General features: G+C 45.2%; 1 protein-coding gene across 5 annotated transcripts in view; it reads right to left on the reverse strand.

Annotated features, from left to right (window-relative positions):
• Positions 1-19,182, reverse strand: part of LOC135388782 (glycine receptor subunit alpha-2-like) — a 90,928-nt gene that overhangs the window by 29,195 nt on the left and 42,551 nt on the right. For 4 of the 5 annotated variants that reach the window (XM_064618576.1, XM_064618579.1, XM_064618577.1 and 1 more), the window contains exon 3: positions 2,767-2,846. In XM_064618576.1, the coding sequence (XP_064474646.1) occupies positions 2,767-2,846 (80 nt within the window). Of the gene's footprint in view, positions 1-2,766; positions 2,847-4,376; positions 4,449-19,182 lie in introns of those variants that run through there. The other variant, XM_064618578.1, reaches the window with a different exon arrangement.

Consider the following 19,182-nt stretch of genomic DNA (forward strand, 5'->3'; position numbering starts at 1 on the left):
GCCTGGCTGTACCTTCACAATTCTACATAAAAATATGTAAAGTTTGCTGAAGGAAACATCATGAAGGTCCATAGCGAAAAACCCTGAGACGAGGGATAGGAAGGGACATACACAATGTCTCAACATAGCGTGTTTATGTCCCTTCTTGTATCTCCTCTTCAGGTCTCGCCATTATGGACACTATCACCAGCTCGCTTGCTGTTGAACCGTTCTTTCAACGATAAGGGTCACTTTCATGGACTGGATGGCAGCCAACATGCTGTCAATAAAAAGAATAATGGAAGGAGCTCAATATGATCCTTAGGCTGTGTGTGGTCATTGCTTTCTGACAAATGGTGACTTAGAATTTCAGGACAGTGCTTGCAGTGGTAGTATTCTTGTGTTCTCACCCTTGACGCCCATTGTGTGTCATCGGTCACCCGTAATCTGCTAATATGCACATAGCTCAAACAAAGTATATTTGTATTTCTTTGAATACAGTTGGTACAACACATTGTTTTTTACATGTTCTTTGGAAAATATAAATAAATTCTCTACTCTGCAAGTCTCCTGTCAGCTCTACAGAGCAGCTTCGAATTTCACTAGAAGCCACGTGTGAAGCCTAGACCAAACTAGTGGTGAAGGTCCATATAGGTCATAGATAGATACTATTATTATTATTAGATCATATGTCAGGCTTAGGTCCTGGTTGGTAGCAACGCATTTGAATCTTATTAAAAATGGGTGCAGGAGGCGACCAACATAACTAAATACACCAACTGCCTCTCACAAATTTTGTGGTGTTATACTTTTGAAACAACATTAATATGCCACAGTGGTCTTTTCTCTTTTGTTCCTTTTAACCTAGAAATATTAGGTCTTCGGCATCACCAGCCTTAGTTGCTGAGCATGGAGTTATTTACGTTGAGCACTGCAGTTTCATATTTGTTTCTCTGGACAAGCAAGCCCGCTTCCCCATTCTGATAAGAGTCTTTCAGCTTTGACAGGGCATTTGTGGACAAGGAAAACATTTGGACTATTGTGTATTTTGCTATGAAGTGCACCGTACCAGGCAGAGGACACCATCCACCATTTCCACTAAGGTTATTAAATTTGTGATAAAGTACATGTACCTTTTGTCACTGACTAATTTGGTGGCAAAGTTACTTGAGTGGCAGTTGTGCAATTTTAAGCACATGTTTAAAAAAAATAGGATATGGGAAGTGCTGACTTGGTGAACATGTGGAGTACCCAATATAATAATTGGGGGTTTACGTCGCGAGACAACTGAGTGTGGAATACACAGCACAGTGTAATGTTCCTTATTCTGGCAATGTTAGCATGGTTCAAGAAGTGGGAAATGTTGCACTACCCTTAATAACATCTGTTGGGCCCAGCAAACAGGGTACACATACCCTGATTTGAAGACACTATGCCTAACTCAAAAGCAATATGAGATCGACCCGTACGTGTTTATTTGCGAAACTATTATGAATGAAATATGGCCTGTGTGGTATAGAACAATGCGCACACTCAAGTAAACATGCAAAAAATACGTATAAGGGCTCTCGACCTACATGCCGCGATGCGCTCTACGAGATAAACAACACACTACAAAACTACATCCAACAGTTTTTGTGCGGGGCAACTCTAATGAGTACTTTTATATAACCGACGAATGGTTCAACGAATGCAGTTCGAGTGGTCACGATACATTCCTACGTCGTTCATTGCAGTCGCGCTATGATGCTGCACAATATATGTATCTCGTGTAACAAGCCTGGCAATCGCACGATGTGCATGGGCAGAAATACGGCCTTCTTTCTTTGAAGACCAGTCCTCTGCAGGTGTGTGCTCAAACGATCACAAAGTCTCACGTTGTTGCTCAATCGCTCCCATTCCTGCACTTGTAGTAAAAGCAGCAAACGGGTTGACGTGAATGGCAGCTGAACGGTTGAACTGCGAAGTTCTCGAGCACACAATCACAATTTCACGCTGAAAATGATGTTGAGGTGAGTTCGCGGTTGTTGTTTCCATCGTTCAATAGTTCTCGGGATTACCTCGGACGAAACGCTCATCGTAGCCGGCGGCCATAACTGGATTTCCTCGCAAACGGGAGAAGACGCCAGGGAAGTCAGAGAAAGCCTCAGCTTTCATCCAATCAGACGCACGATTCTCTATCTACGTAGATGGAGCAGGTTTATCCCATCTACGTCACAAAAATGGCTGCGCCCATGGCTTGTTTTGGTTTCTTTGATGAATTAATTTTCGTAATAGGAAGACAAAATTGAGAAACGAAGGTGTGTATCGGGGGCAGTTGGATGTGCTCGTTCTGAATATCACAACCGTTTCAACACATCGGGAAATCGGCGTAGCTGACCTTTAAGAAAGAAAAGAAATCTAGTCCGTCATCTACATACGCCGCTGTAGATAAGGAGACAGAATACAGCGCCAGGAGAAATAGTGCAGCGCCACCATGGGGGAGGTCTCGCCTAGTGTCATGCGGCCAGTCTTGACGGCCGAAGCGGAAGCAGAGTTAGTGTGATGGATTACATCATCTGGCGGAGGAGGACAGTGACGTCCCTGTGCAAAGCCATCCTATGTGCGGCACAGTAATATTTTGAGAGCTGACGGACTAGATTTCTTTTACTTCCTAAGTTGAACGCAACTATAAAACCCTGGTAAAGGTGTTATCATTTTCGACGTGGGCTAAACGAATTCGTACCTACGAGCACCGTAATATTCGTACAATAACCACGGTATAGTGTCAGATGAAGCAGTACTTACCATTCTCCTTTGGCGGATTGAGCTTGTCATACTCATCGGACATGATGTCCTGAATGCGTAACTTGGCATTGGTCTGTTTTCTGTACAGGTTAAAAGAAAACGCTCAGATTAGCATCGTTCATCACAACCGCACTTCATCGAGACTGCAGAGTTAGGTGAACGTGATTTTCGTTTGCTGTTCGGAAAAACGGAAATCAACTCAATAAAACCACGCCCATGTCACAGACGACTGCCCGTAACGGTGTATTGATGAGAAGGGACAAACAACTGCCCAAGGGAGAGTTGAAAATTTTCGAGAACCGGAGCGGTACGTACGGTCGATCGGTTGGTCGCTGCCTGGTCCAGTTACGAGGAACCAGAGGCAACGACAAAAACAATTAACGTATACATTTTAACCATGTGTGACAACCTATTTCTCATAGTAGCTCTAATCCGAATAGTCATCGGGATATTTATGGCAAGAGGAGATTCTTCATTTGTTTTTGTTTATTTTTCCTGTGCCCACCAACAGCAGACGCCTAAGGTGGGCTTCGTAACACAGAAGACACATAACCTATACGTAGGCATGTGCGATTAACTATTTTAAGCCCGAAGCGCAAATTTTTAGAACAGAAGCGAATAGTTGTATTAACGGGACCGGATATACATGCAGCACGTGTGCGGATATAAACATCTGCATAGCACGCACACGCGATATATCAAGACGCATTTTAATCCGTTAGCATTAGGTGTGTCAAGGTGGAAAAAGCTGTATGTGTATGTGTGTGTGATGGTGGGGCCTCACCGAGGCAGAGGTATAAGTGGTGATGGACGAGAAGCCAATCAGAGCGGGGAAGCCGGGAGCGAGCACTGCGCAGCAGCGTATGGGAGTGCATGACGGTGGTGAACCCGGCACGTTGGTATGGATCCATCGTAGTAAACTAGCACTGCAACGAGGACTGACAGGGGAGAAGACAAACACTGTGCTGGACTTCCAACAACAGAAAATTTTATTGACACGGAAACATGTTCCTTTTATGAATACCTCTGTTGTAATCTTCCACGTGTCACATTCCAGTCTACACATCAAATCCCTTTGTCTCACTTCTCCAGGAACATTACCTGTTTATCAAATAACGTCACGGATGCCTGGCTGACGCATAGTGATCCCCTTTTTCCTCTTCCACAATCTCTCTCGTGCGCTGATCTGCTGAACTAGGCATCCGTGACGTTATTTGATAAAGAGGTAATGTTCCTGGAGAAGCGGGACAAAGGAATTTCATGTGTAGACTGGAATGTGACACGTGGAAGATTATAACGTCTGTATTCATAAAAGGAACATGTTTCGGTGTCAATAAAATTTTCTGTTGTTGGAAGTCTAGCACAGTGTTTGTCTCCTCCCCTGTCAGTCCTCGTTGCAGTGCTAGTTTACTACGATGCGAATGGAAGTACGGGAGAGGTAAAGGAGACGACGCTGAAAGCGCCGTCGACTCAGTCTGTTCCGGACCTCTGTCAGTTGCACTCCGTTCTTCAAAGACACAAGACGTGAGAACTTGAGTTAATGCTAACGCATTTCTCTCGCATTTACCGCTAAATCGCTACGGAATATTTGAATATGAAGTAGCGCTTACTTTGTTGTATGCCGTTTTCGGCCTTGCGTTCGTTCCGGTTCAAGGATAATAGGGAGTGTTAGGAAAACGTAGAAGTTTCACGATAACGTATCCCAAAACATGATAAGCCAATCGCACGATTCCTTTGAGATGGCTGACATCACGTTGCTGATATCTGATTGACTAACAGCGATGCGGAGTCGGAATCGGAGCAGCGCGAATACGATTTCCTAAAACTTCCTAATGTTTCAGCTCCGGAGTAAAACAATAACTGTTCGTACTAGTTCGAAATCGATCCGGCTGTGACGTTAGCACAAGCGCCATCTATGATATTCTCTGTGAACCGATTTCAGATCACCCAGTGCACGAACCCTGAACCCTGGATTCCCACACTGTAAGGAAACAGAAACGGAGGAGCACGTTATTATGGATTGCCCAGCCACATCGGATGCAAGACGCACGCTGCAGATAGGTGTGCAGCCTACCGGCAAGCCTGAACCCGAGGAGATTGCCAATCCACGTGGCAAGCTCCATCGTCTGAAGCTCATCCAAAGAGCTCTTCTGGTCTTTTTCGAGGTCGTCTACCCGCAAGGGCGACTATAGGAACACGTGATGCCTAGCAACAACTAATGTAACTGTTCTCCCCTTACCCTCCCTCCCTTTCCCTCCCACCCCCCGAGCAACATGCTGCCAGCTATGCAGGCAGACCGCTCGTCTACCCAACGTTCCCCCCCTGCCCCCGCCCCCGTGCACGTGCTCACAATTGAAACAGAAGATGGGTGAGGGAGGCTCTGAATTATTACTTTTTTTCCTGGCATCGGCGACTTTCATAGGACTGAACGTAAACACCACACACATTTGTGAATAGCGATTTCCGTTTCTTAACTTTATGCTACTCGTAACATTTTCGGAGACATCACTCTGATTCTGAATAAAAGGTTGTGCCGACTTTAGGGGCTTCTGAATAAGAATTTAAAAAAAAAAGTGAAAGTCACAAACAAAGTGAGGTGTGTGCGGCCATCCGGTTCGCGATTTTAAGACAGATTCATGGAATTCTCTGGAGGAGCGCCACCTGGAAACTTGAAAACGGCGGAGATGATACGATAGAAGGAGGTTATGTGGGTTTGTTGGTCGTAGTCCATCTTGAAATCCGTAAAACAAAACTGGCAACTCTAAAGCACGAAACGGCGACGTAAGCACACTGACGGCGTGGGAATCTAAGCCCCTTTTCAAGACAATCCGTCACGCTGCTTTTCGGAACGTGCCTTCGAGTTCCAGGTGCCCTAGCTTCACACTTGAACCGGAAACTTTTATGATTATTTTCTGATTTCGCTCCGGAACAAAAAATAAAGAAAGAAAAAATGAAGGTTTCGTTGAATTCCGACTGGCCCAAAAAGCGTTTCTTTTTTGGGTTTTTTTTTTTTTTCTGTTTGGGGTTTCGGGTCCTGCTTGCGTGTGCAGCTCCACGACTACATATTCCAATACATTCTGTTTTTGGCACTGGGGAAACACAGGCTCAAGCACGACCTGGATCCGGCAATGTACGGACCCGGGCACGAACCCATAATGCCAAACGCGAGCCCAGCCCAGGCGGGCTTTCGGATAAGTCCTAGCCTGTACGTGCCGCACGAATTTCACCGCACTGTGGCATAACAACGAGGTCGTTACGTGCGGCATAAATATAAATAGATAAAAACAGAGCCACTGTAAAGCACAAACATCCCAACATGGCTACTTGATTTAGTCTGGTCGTTAGGTCATCCCATATGAAAATGTCTGCGGGATTCCGCTAAAATTGCACGATACTACCATACGTTAAAAATTTATCTTTTGTCGGGGTCGTGCTAAACCTAATTTTCCTTCGAATTAATTTTCGCCTTTACAATCTCCGTGCACCAGGGGAGCACACAAACATTACAACCAACAGCGCCGTTTGTGGCATAGAAGCACCTGGTATACGCTCGAAGGAATTCCAACTAACCATGTACCGCGCTGATGTTCCAGGATTGAAGCTGTTAGGAAGAAAAAAAAATAAAAAAAACGAATATTCCCGTGTATTTTCCTGGGGCAGTGTTGGTCTAGTGCAATATTGTATAAAACCTTCTCTTAAATCGTTATCCCCATAACACCTCAGTTGTCTCGCGACGTAATCCCCTAATTATTATTATTCCATTAGTCGTTTGATCACACTACGTAGCGCCATTCAGAGCCTTACAGGAGGTATAATTCCCGTCCGTGGGCGCCCGTATAGCCCCTCTCATGAGGACATCCCTTTCGAATGCCGCGCATAGATAGTGTATGAAACCCAATATAATATATGACAGATAACGTGCATCTACAACATCATGCAGAAGTTTATAAATTAACGTCATACCTAAATAATTTCGCCTACTAATATATCGAACGAATAGAAAGTGATGATTATGTTCACAGGACGGATCAGGTCACACGGTATTTAGCAGTTTCTACCAACAAGTATACAGCCGAAAGCAACGAGTCAATACAAAATGCGACGGGGGTGGTCTTTAACCAGCTAGCGTCGTCATGCAGATACGGATAACCAGCCTTTGGCACGCATTCTGGCATGTGTGAAGAGGATGCTCGCTCGACTTGACTCGAACGAAAATAACTCAAACATGTCTCACGAGAGGTTCGCCACGACCTACGTTGTTTCACTAGATCTGAACACACGTTACATACAAACATCGGCTGTTGAAAGCAGGAATGTTCGCGTGAACCAGAAGAACTAATTAGGTTCCTGTCACCCCGGACAGCAGAGTTGAACGCGTTACTTTCATGCTCCTTTCACACGCTTGTGTTAGACACCTTACGTGCGGCGTACAAACAAATAAATCAATCAAAACAAAGAGTCGAGGTAAGGTAGAAACATCGCAACATGGCTACTTGATTTAGTCTGGTCGTTAGGTCGTATCCCATATGAAAATGTCTGCGGGGAACCTGCTGAAATTCTGCTATACTATTCCGTCACCGCCTCGCATAGGCTTCCTTCAGATTGCGTTGTTGATGATTGTCGAAAAGTGGTAACCGCGGACTTTTTATATAGCATCGGTTGGAAAGTAACAGATGTCGCCATCAATTGTACTTTGTTGACACTCTAAAGATAACCTATTCGAAGCGACACCTACACTGTGATGTGAATGTGTTTGAAAGCATAAAAGACTGGAAATTATAAACTATGTAGTGAACCATTTACTCCATATATCTTCGAGGTTGTGCTTAACTTCCTAACACAGGGCACGTTGTAGGTTTCAGCGTGGTGCTTATGTACGAACACCAATTTTCCCTATAGCATTCCCTTCTGTAGGCGGGGCGTCTTTCAAACTGAGCTATTTGCCAGCCTGATGTGGCGACATCCTGTCCGAGATATTTTTTATCTTTTTTTTTTTTTGCCTACTCGTAGGGAACACAGCCAGCATTTGCATCTGAAGAAAAACAAGGAGACGAAACACCTGTTTTAGAGCACGGCTGATGCCTGGATTAGAACATGGGCGACCTACGAGTCTCGACGTTGCCGTCCAAACCTGTCAACCACGCCACGCGCGCTAGCTATAAGTATAAGTATCTTGCACAGAAGTAATGGAATCCCAACTGCTTCGTCGGCATGGGATATCGTAGTGCACCATCCGATACTGGAGTGCTTTGCAATCGAATGTTGCACATACACTTTTTCTTACGATGGTTTTGTTAAACTCCGCGAGCTTGTACAAATCATCTGATGTAGCGCTTATTCAGGTGTAATAAATGAAATAAAAAATATACGAAATGTGTATAAAAACAGAAGTACCACGCCACGGATCGAACCCAAGAACGCGATTCCTGAACTCGTTACCTATACCACGAGACCAATAACGCAACACGACAGCGCGAGGAATTTGGTTAGAAATATACTCTGAAAGCCATCGTAGGCCTATCGTGCACTTTTTTTCGTCGTGTGAAAAAACGAAAGATTTCCCGTTTCCCAAAGAAAGAAAAGAAAGAAAGAAACGTTTCCCAAAACAGCATTTACCATCCCTAACAGGTGTTCAAACTCAAAGAAGTAAGCCGAAGGCGCAATGCACCCATTGTGGCGCAGCGAAAAGCGCGTGCTAATTTGCGCGGTGCTACCATTCCCGCATCTCCCCTCAACCATCATTCTTAGGTAAGGCAAAAGATTGTCACCTGCGGTGATCCCAACTGATCGGGCTTGCGTTGCCCGCTCCACGTGTCGTCTGCTATAGTCGGCGACCGTGTAACCCGAGAGGAAGACGTGGGAGACAGGAACCACAGGCGGCCGATGCGGTGTACGTAGTCGATTCGTGGGGTGCAGTTCGCGGCGCACGTATAGGGGTGATGAGCATGACCCACACGGCAGCTTGTGTGTTCGTATCATTTATAGAGAGGTTGGAAAAATGTTCGGGCTATGTATCCTGAAACGTAGCAGTTTATGCATAGTGCGCTCCCAGGCGGACTTCAATAAAATTCTGTTAACCGCATATAATCGAAATATTTCGTACTTAAGCGTTAGGTATGGGTTATGCAGTGAAGTCCTCTTTCTACAGTGTAAATGAAGTCGATCTCAACGCGAAGGAAAGAAGAGAAGAACGACGGGGATACCAGTTTTAACAGGTAACATAATAACAATAACTCGTGGCTTTACATTACACGTCAATCTGAAGCAATTAAAGAAGAATGTGGTGGCGGTGGTGATGAAGATACCATGAAAATTATTCACAATCAGATATGCATGAATCGTGACAATCGAATGCAGGCTGCCGTCTGCGCTTCCTCCTGCTTTACACTGCTTTGAAAGGTTTCGCACTCTTTTGCACACCGATATGAATCACAACGCGATACAAGAAACTCCCATACTTCGGAACCCTCAGACAGGAGACAAACTAGACGACTGCAGACGATAGAACTCATTACAAACTTAGGGAGTCACTGATTACGTATCCTATGCCCGTTTTACTTTACTTGCCTTTGCTGTACCGCGTGTTTGTGCTACATATGGATGGCTTTGGTGTGGTTGACTACCCTTTCCTCGCTTCGAAGTGTACCGTTATGCAATCGCTCTGAAGAAGAATGAGACTGACTGCCAGACAGAAGTATGTGCTCTCAGGCAAAAAGTCGGCGTTTCTTTTGCGATGTCACACTCGCCGTTGCTGCCAAGCACATCGTGTCCTTATTGCCTTGGCAATTAGCACCCCTTTGCTCCTTATCCCTCTTCAAGAACCCTTTACTTAAGGCTCCGGACACTTAATTTGTTTTTTACACAACCCTTGTAGCGTGAGGAAGTTTTCCCTTTTCTTAAAGTAGCACAGAAGCCATTCTTAACGCCCTGTTTTCTTTCTATAAAACTGTGAAGCAGGCCAGTATAAGATGCACCATGAGAAGTAATTCACCCCACAGAGTCATAATTATCGCAAAAATTTAATTTAAAGTACGCCGCAAAAAGCGACCGTGCGCAACGTTGGTGGAGAGCAGTACCAGCCTGTGATCTGCCTGTGACCTCGCGCTCGCTGATTGATTCAGAGAAATATTGTCTGCTACTCAGCTGTTCGGGGCCCTGAAAAAGCATTGCTCCTGTCTATCCTGTCTCGGTCATGATTCGGCCTCTCCTTCTATCCCCAATTCTCCGGGGGAACTGGCAAAACTGGTTCACGGCGGAAAGTGACAGGGCACTGATCCCTATTGACCGACGAACCAGAACGCGCGGACCGTGTAACGTCATCCATGACGTTGTATCGTGGTTCTCCTCCTCGTTACAGTCGGGGTGGCGAATTAAGAGTGAACGCGCGGAGCTATGTTTTCGTGTATATTTTTTGTTTTTTTTTTTTCTGGGAAACAAATTGCACACATCAAAACATTTCGTGCTATTCGGTAAATTGATACACGCACTTTCATCAGACGTCTTAATATGAAATTTTGTTGGATGGTCCTCTGTACTCCTTTAAGGCTCCGGACACGTAATTTGTTCTTTACACAACCCTTGTAGCGTAAGAAAGTTTTCCTTCATGGCGTGCTCGGCATTGCCTGTTCATCTCAGAAACGTTTAACATATTGCTGGGTCCTATTTCTAATTTCGAGTTGGACACAGTATTTCTAAGCGTGAATCTATGCTAAACTAAGCTAAGCTAAGCAACGATATACAAGATGTTTGATGGGACGTCCCAGTAAAGTGCATTATTTCTGAACGAAAATGATTCCGGTGCGTTGAAAACTAATTACAAAAAGCATAGTAGTTATAGCCACCAGATTCTGAAATGGCCAATTGTGGCTCCTCGTACTGCCGTTGAGCTTTCTGAGCGCATGCATATCGATCTGGCTGTGAAAGACAGATAACAACGTAAAACATAATACGCTGCGTGTGTTACGACGCGTTATATATATATATATATATATATATATATATATATATATAAGTTGAAATAAACGAATGCGATTGAACACGAAAAATAAAGGTATTCAATAAAGATCAGAAGTGGAGACGGTGCTTCTACAGGATAAGGACTAAAAGGGGGACTTTATTAAAAACTAAGAGGGGGTATTCGACGTTTCGACAGCAGCGCTGTCTTCAACAGGAATGGGATGCTATGGTGACGCAAGACAATTGTCACCATAGTACCATAGTATCCCATTCCTGTTGAAGACAGCGCTGCTGTCGAAACGTCGAATACCCCCTCTTAGTTTTTGATAAAGTCCCCTTCTATTCCTTATCCTGTAGAAGCACCCTCTCCACTTCTGATCTTTATTGAATACCTATATATATATATATAAGGGAAAAGAAAATTAGCAAGAGCTCTTTTGCTGCACGTGTAGCATATGTTTGTAAGTCAAACGTCGCCATGCCAGTACTGGACAGCTGTTTCGGCCTTGTTGGGCCATCATCAGCAGTACGCAGGCAGGCAACGTTTGAGCGGATGGCGTCAGAAGGTCACGTGGCACGTGATGCCTCCCGTCAGGGTGTCCTAAGACACCTCTGAAAGCCCAGTTAAAGATTGACCAAAGGCCGGGAACATACATCTTTAATTACCGAAATTCACACCGGCTCACAACAATTAAAAACAGTGAATAAAATTGACGTTTCGGAATCCATCCGGATTCCATCATCAGAATGCGGTCTAGGTGGTCGTCCCCGCTCTTTTATACATCAAGGGGGCGTAGCATTCGGGTAACGGGCCGGGATGCCTGTTCATGGTGTTATCTATCTTCTTGATAAACCAGGACTCCAATTGTTTACGTACCCCCCAACGTTTTCCATGTGCCAAGATTGCCGGTTTTTCTAAGTTCACCTGGTGCCCTGTTTTCAAAACATGATCACAGAGCTCTGTCTGCTTACTAGTACTGTATTTCATATCCCTTTTGTGTTCTTTCATTCTCGTTTTTGTTTTCCTACCTGTTTCCCCAACGTAAACCTCGGGACAATCGTTGCAGCTTATTTTATATATAACCCCACGTTCGTCCCCTTGTATCGTCTTATCCTTAGGGCGAGATATTAAGTTCTTTATAGTCACCTGTGGTCTAAAAGCAGTGCGTATACCTACTTCATCAAGAGCCCGCCTAATTTGTTCTGAGACACCCTTTGTGTATGGAATGGTTACAAATGGCTGTTGGCCAGAGTCCTCGGCTCCACGGTGCTCCCTGTTCATTCGACGGCACGTGTCGTCGATGAAACTGGGGGGATAATAGAGAACTAAGAGAACTAAGTAAAAAAGAACTTAATATCTCGCCCTAAGGATAAGACGATACAAGGGGACGAACGTGGGGTTATATATAAAATAAGCTGACGATACAAGGACGATATATAAGACGATACAAGGGGACGAATATAAGGCAAGGGGACAAATATATATAAGGGGACAAATATAAGACGATACAAGGGGACGAACGTGGGGTTATATATAAAATAAGCTGCAACGATTGTCCCGAGGTTTACGTTGGGGAAACAGGTAGGAAAACAAAAACGAGAATGAAAGAACACAAAAGGGATATGAAATACAGTACTAGTAAGCAGACAGAGCTCTGTGATCATGTTTTGAAAACAGGGCACCAGGTGAACTTAGAAAAACCGGCAATCTTGGCACATGAAAAACGTTGGGGGGTACGTAAACCAATTGGAGTCCTGGTTTATCAAGAAGATAGATAACACCATGAACAGGCATCCCGGCCCGTTACCCGAATGCTACGCCCCCTTGATGTATAAAAGAGCGAGGACGACCACCTAGACCGCATTCTGATGATGGAATCCGGATGGATTCCGAAACGTCAATTTTATTCACTGTTTTTAATTGTTGTGAGCCGGTGTGAATTTCGGTAATTAAAGAAAGCCCAGTGCAAGGCCAGTCAAGTGTATAAGGGAAAAGAAAATTAGCAAGAGCTCTTTGGCTGCACGTGTAGCATATGTTTGTAAGTCAAACGTCGCCATGCCAGTACTGGACAGCTGTTTCGGCCTTGTTGGGCCATCATCAGCAGTACGCAGGCAGGCAACGTTTGAGCAGATGGCGTCAGAAGGTCACGTGGCACGTGATGCCTCCCGTCAGGGTGTCCTAAGACACCTCTGAAAGCCCAGTGCAAGGCCAGTCAAGTGTATAAGGGAAAAGAAAATTAGCAAGAGCTCTTTGGCTGCACGTGTAGCATATGTTTGTAAGTCAAACGTCGCCATGCCAGTACTGGACAGCTGTTTCGGCCTTGTTGGGCCATCATCAGCAGTACGCAGGCAGGCAACGTTTGAGCGGATGGCGTCAGAAGGTCACGTGGCACGTGATGCCTCCCGTCAGGGTGTCCTAAGACACCTCTGAAAGCCCAGTGCAAGGCCAGTCAAGTGTATAAGGGAAAAGAAAATTAGCAAGAGCTCTTTGGCTGCACGTGTAGCATATGTTTGTAAGTCAAACGTCGCCATGCCAGTACTGGGCAGCTGTTTCGGCCTTGTTGGGCCATCATCAGCAGTACGCAGGCAGGCAACGTTTGAGCAGATGGCGTCAGAAGGTCACGTGCCACGTGATGCCTCCCGTCAGGGTGTCCTAAGACACCTCTGAAAGCCCAGTGCAAGGCCAGTCAAGTGTATAAGGGAAAAGAAAATTAGCAAGAGCTCTTTGGCTGCACGTGTAGCATATGTTTGTAATTCAAACGTCGCCATGCCAGTACTGGACAGCTGTTTCGGCCTTGTTGGGCCATCATCAGCAGTACGCAGGCAGGCAACGTTTGAGCGGATGGCGTCAGAAGGTCACGTGGCACGTGATGCCTCCCGTCAGGGTGTCCTAAGACACCTCTGAAAGCCCAGTGCAGTGCCAGTTAAGTGTATAAGGGAAAAGAAAATTAGCAAGAGCTCTTTGGCTGCACGTGTAGCATATGTTTGTAAGTCAAACGTCGCCATGCCAGTACTGGACAGCTGTTTCGGCCTTGTTGGGCCATCATCAGCAGTACGCAGGCAGGCAACGTTTGAGCGGATGGCGTCAGAAGGTCACGTGGCACGTGATGCCTCCCGTCAGGGTGTCCTAAGACACCTCTGAAAGCCCAGTGCAAGGCCAGTCAAGTGTATAAGGGAAAAGAAAATTAGCAAGAGCTCTTTTATATATATATATATATTTTCCTCTGTTTTTTTTTTAGTTGCAGAATTGGTCGGGTGCCAAATTCAATTTCTCCATATATATATTTTTTTTAATTTACTTATCAACTTATAATACGCTGTCTAGTCTTCGAAGGAGGTAGTATAGGAAAGAAGTTTAAACGCTTAGCAGAGTGTGATTCCACACAAAACTAACCAGAGGTGCTGTTCGACCCCCTTAAAGTTAGGTGAAAAAGTTTGTATGCATTCTCTGAGATGTACGTATGTGACATATAAGTCTTTTCTCTCGAGATTTTTTTTTCTGGAACAGAAAGGACTCCGTAACACTACTCTCTACTCATTGTCGAATGTGTCGGTATTTGTGTTGGATGAACCTGTGCACCACATAGGGTTGTCAATCGGGATATCCCGAAATCCCGGGATCCCGGCCAATTTTTGACGTCCCGAAGTCTCGGGATTTCGTGAGAGCAAATATGAGAGGAAAATCAAACACCTGTAGGCCATCAGGCACAGACTCACTCCTTCGCAAGGAAATGGCACTTTTTATGACTGGAGGTGGCAGAGGACTGCTGCCTACATGTGCGTGCAGACATTTGCTGACTGTCGTTTCTTCTAGCGCAGAAGCTGGACGAACCTTCACTTCGGCAGCCAGTATTTTCACAAAAGTTCGCTCCGAACTGGGGGACACCACCCTCGACACTCTGTGCTTTCTCAGGTCGTGTGTTAATCATTGTACAATGTGATTGAATGTGATAGCACGCAGCGACGGTGTTGTAAACTGTTAAATGTTCCGTTTCTTTCCATTCTTTCCGTTTTGTGTGTGTGTGTGTGTGTTGCTCATTCAAGTGGAATGTCACACCGTTTGAGGAAATTATAAAGTAATATTTCCTGTTACTTCAAGTGTAGCGGGACTCGCCTTCTTTTCACGTGCACCAGTGAAATGCACATGAATAGAAAATGAGTGGCATTGTCATAGCAGAAAAAAAAGTAAGAATTTCGCCGTCACTATTTTACCAATGTGGTTACACTGCGAATTTTCGAGTGCTTTCCTTCAGGAAAAGGTGGAATTGACAAAGCGCACATGAACTGCGCACAACACGCCGATATAGTCACTTGAGGTAAATGGACTTGTTTAGATAATGGCGGGTTCGATAATTCTGACCCGCGCAGGACTATACTTGGAAGCACCATCTGAACTCGTCACAATCCGAAATCCCGTCCCGGGATCCCGGGATTGACAGAAAAAATCCCGAAATCCCGGGACTGCAAAAATGGCTCGGGATTGACAACCCTAGCTACCACACTCGTAGGCAACCTGTTCGTTGAATAAGAGGAGGAAGAGAAAACACACACACGGAGGAACGAGACTTCGACTATTATTGGATTGCATGTAATTGGGTTCGACCTTTTAAACAAAAATGACACGGAGATTGTTGCGTCACAAATGTGGAATCGGATTCTCCCAGTTACATCTTCGAGTTCCCCTCTTCGTGTGTGTATGTGTGTTCTGCTTCTTCTCGTACTCGAGGCGCATATTGCCTCCGCCTCTTCTGTTCATCTGTGTACTAAGCCGGATCAAACGTAGCCTCTACAGGAAATCCTGTCAGATTATCCCCTGTCCGCATACGCTTTATGTCAAGGATACACACTTTTAAAACGCATCTTCACCGCATAATATGCTCGCAGTCAACCAGATTCTAAAAACAGAACTTTACTGCATAGCACGGTGTGCGCCAGCCATTGCCGCGCGAATGAAAGGATTGTCGCTTCTGGGGGCTTACGCCTTTTAGTTGCAATTGTCATGTGTCCAAATTGCCACAAAAAGGCGTACGGCGCCCACTCTCTTCGACTCAGGAGTTCTAACCCTATCATTCGTGGCAATGGTTGGCGCACTGCGTGCGATGCGGTGAAGATCTATTTTTAGCGTGCATCATCTCCAATGACATCATTCTCTCCCCTGATTAATCGAAGACGGAGAGCGTAAGCCCCGTCCTTTCTGTAAACCTGGAGTGATAACGGTATCGTTCTGTGCAGAGACTGCACTCTTAAAAATGAACTTCACCGCATAGCACGCTGCTAGCCAACCATCATCTTAAATGATATTGTTATCTGCCCCGATCTGTTGAAAATGGGGGGCGTACGCCTTTTTTGTGACAATTATGAACAGCATAAGTGTCACAGAAAAGGCGTACGCCTCCCGTTGTAAACAAATCAGGGCAGACAACGGTATCATTTGAGATGATGGTTGGCTAGCAGCGTGCTATGCGGTGAAGTTCATTTTTAAGAGTGTGGCCTTCAACGCGTAATGTGGTGAAGCGCTGTTTCAGGATTGTACTGCGAAACAATATGCTGGGGAACAAAGAAGGAGCCGCGGGAACAATACACGTCTTGTGCCGTGCAACACCGCCGGGAAGTTTCTGCGAAGTGGTTGGCTTCATGAACGGTTAGGAGACATTTCACTTCGACTTAGCGACTTTTGCAACATACGCGTCACGTCCGCTGCGCTCATCCTGTTGTCGCCGGTGCCATAAGCGTTCCTGCGTCAACAAAGGGAGAACGTTACCCTCCTACCGAAACATCCAGGTGACAGGAATGTCGTGGCCCGAAGCAATAGCGGTTTCCTTGAGAGTGACGGATGGAAAGACCCGAAAATAAGTGTCGTCCCCCACGTAGACAACAGTTTCCCCCACCGTCTCACCTACACTTTTTTTTTCTGCTTCCCGGTGAACGTTGGCACTGCGGGTGTCGGGAGCAATTCGAGCCGGCGCTTGAATGCATGAGTTCATCGGGGTCTATTTCGTGCCAAGAATTGGAGTCAGGACCTTCAGTGATGTACAACGCCACAGGCAAGCGTTGACGCCAGTGTATGCGTTCGTCGGCACATACAGGATATTGGTTAGGCCTAGCTACCGTACAGATCTACAGTACGTTACATGATTACATCACCGTTACATTACATCATTAGAGTGAGCAGGATTGAGGAGAATCGTGAACACCAGAATATCGGAAGCAGCTGAGATATTCAAACGCTCGTGATCTTCATGTATCTTGAAGATTACTGACAGAAAGTTTGTTTCTGTACCGCTCTTTACGCGGGTTATTATGGGATTTCCCGTGACAGCAGTTTATTGTAAGGTGCCAACGAGAAAGACGAGATGGCGGGGCCACGAGCAAGAAAGAAGATGCGACAGTTTTAGTATTGGGTTCCTTCGGGAAGGAACATTACATTTATATTGCTCAATACTATTCTTCTGTGATGTGGTATTCTGCGGTTATATGCCATGACTAACGGCACATACAATAAATGCTGCTGCGCTTACGCGCACAATCCTCTGACCGACGTTTTGTAGCCGAACTGGGAGGCAATACCTGACTTTTTTTTCGCAGAATTAACCGGAAGCGTCGTGCAATGTCGCATGACACGACGTTTCAGAGCTTGCTAAACGACTAAACGGCGACTCTTTCACACGTCCTTTTTTGTCAGCCGGTTGCTTTTAAAATAGAAGCAGAGGGGAATCCAGCCCCGTAGGTTGGAATCGGTCGGTTTTGCCTCCTGAGGTAAGAACTCCTATCTGCAGGTATTTAGTTACGGGTGTAATAGGTGTAATATTGTTCTCCTACGCTTCGTAATTATATTTACAATTTATTTTTCAATACTTCTCCTTGAGACCCTGTGCAGCGTTAATACAAAAACGCACTTTTTCTTTTTTTCAGATACGTGCGAGTAGACGTACCGCCATCCAGATACCTCTATCCATTGTTACGTCATTTGAAGAATTCTAGCATCCAATCAGACGCCAACGCGGAGGTACACATAACGTTCCGCTCTACACTCTTAAAAATGAACTTTACCACATAGCACGCTACTAGCCAACCATCATCCCAAATGACAACGTTCTCGCCCCTGATTTGTTGAAAACTGGAGGCGGAGCGTATTTTGTAGCCATAATGCCGAACATAATTTACATAATAGGCTTCGCCTCTCGTTGTCAAAAGATCATGAGCGAGAACGTTGTCATTGGGGATGATGGTTGGCTAGCAGCTTGTTGTGAAGATACGGACCATCAGATTCATCTATACAAAAGACGTCATAGCCAACAAGTTAAAATCGCCGCTAACCTTTTTTTTTTTTTTTCTTTTTCACCCGCAGACGCGTATTGGAGTAGCCAGTTCTGACTGGGTCGGGACTAACCTCTCCATATTTTTCTTTCCTTTTTCCAATCCAATCCAAAATCGCCGTTTGGAGCCAACACTGACCGTTGAGTACACCTCATCTCATTGTATTCCACAATATGGGCTCGGCAGGAAGATAGCCCCTAAACCATGTCTCTCGCTTGAAATGCAAGCAGTGAGTTTGAGGAGTAATTTTTTTATTAGACACACGCTTTGGAGATAACGAAAAATAAAGACATCCTTTTGTAGTTTATGCTCAAGCGTCAAAATAAATCGTGAATCATATCTGAGTAATTATATTAGAAACGATATATCGTGCATTTCAGTAACGTTATACGAACATGGTGTTTCACCCATCTTGGCGTGATACAATTAGAGACCAGTGCGTCCTCGACGATACGAACGTCTCCTGAACGGTGTTTTTGACTGTTTAAAAACTATCGCACCAAAGATCGTATTTTGTGATGGGTCCGGTAAAGTCCTGAACGCGAGTTCGATTGACGAAAATCCCCTTTGTCTGCGACGTATGTTTGGTACACTCGGCATATTGTGAACAACCTCCGACAAAAGAATACCACTTCCATCTGCACTTCGATTTCGATTCCTTCCCTATTCTATTGCAAATTTATATCCGTACAACACCTGAGACAACGGAAGTGGCTGTCTACGCTATATAATGCGTTTAATTTTCCCGAAACGGGTGCGTGCTAATACTAGATGTGTGCCACATTTCGTATAGGCCTTGCAGACGCACCTGTCATTAGTCGAATGCGATAATTGCTCCTTAAACGGCACAAGGCTCACAACGGAATCCTCTTATAGTGGAAACCTTGGTGAGGAAGGCCTTCGTAGAAAACGCACATAAAATGGCCGCCAGAAGATTCGAATCTCGTCTTTGTTGTTCTCAAGACACCAGGAAACGTTCCCGTTAGGCTACGCGAATCAATTCGCGTGCACCCTCGTAACTTGTTCACATTATGCACAGTTGTTGTTTGCAAAGATTCTAAGCCGGATGCGATGAATATTGCTACGTGCGCTTGCACCTCGAGTCAAACGCCAGAGCTGTGCTCTATGTTTTTGATATGTACG

This window comes from Ornithodoros turicata, chromosome 3 (genome assembly GCF_037126465.1).
Source record: "Ornithodoros turicata isolate Travis chromosome 3, ASM3712646v1, whole genome shotgun sequence".
Lineage (NCBI taxonomy): Eukaryota > Metazoa > Arthropoda > Arachnida > Ixodida > Argasidae > Ornithodoros > Ornithodoros turicata.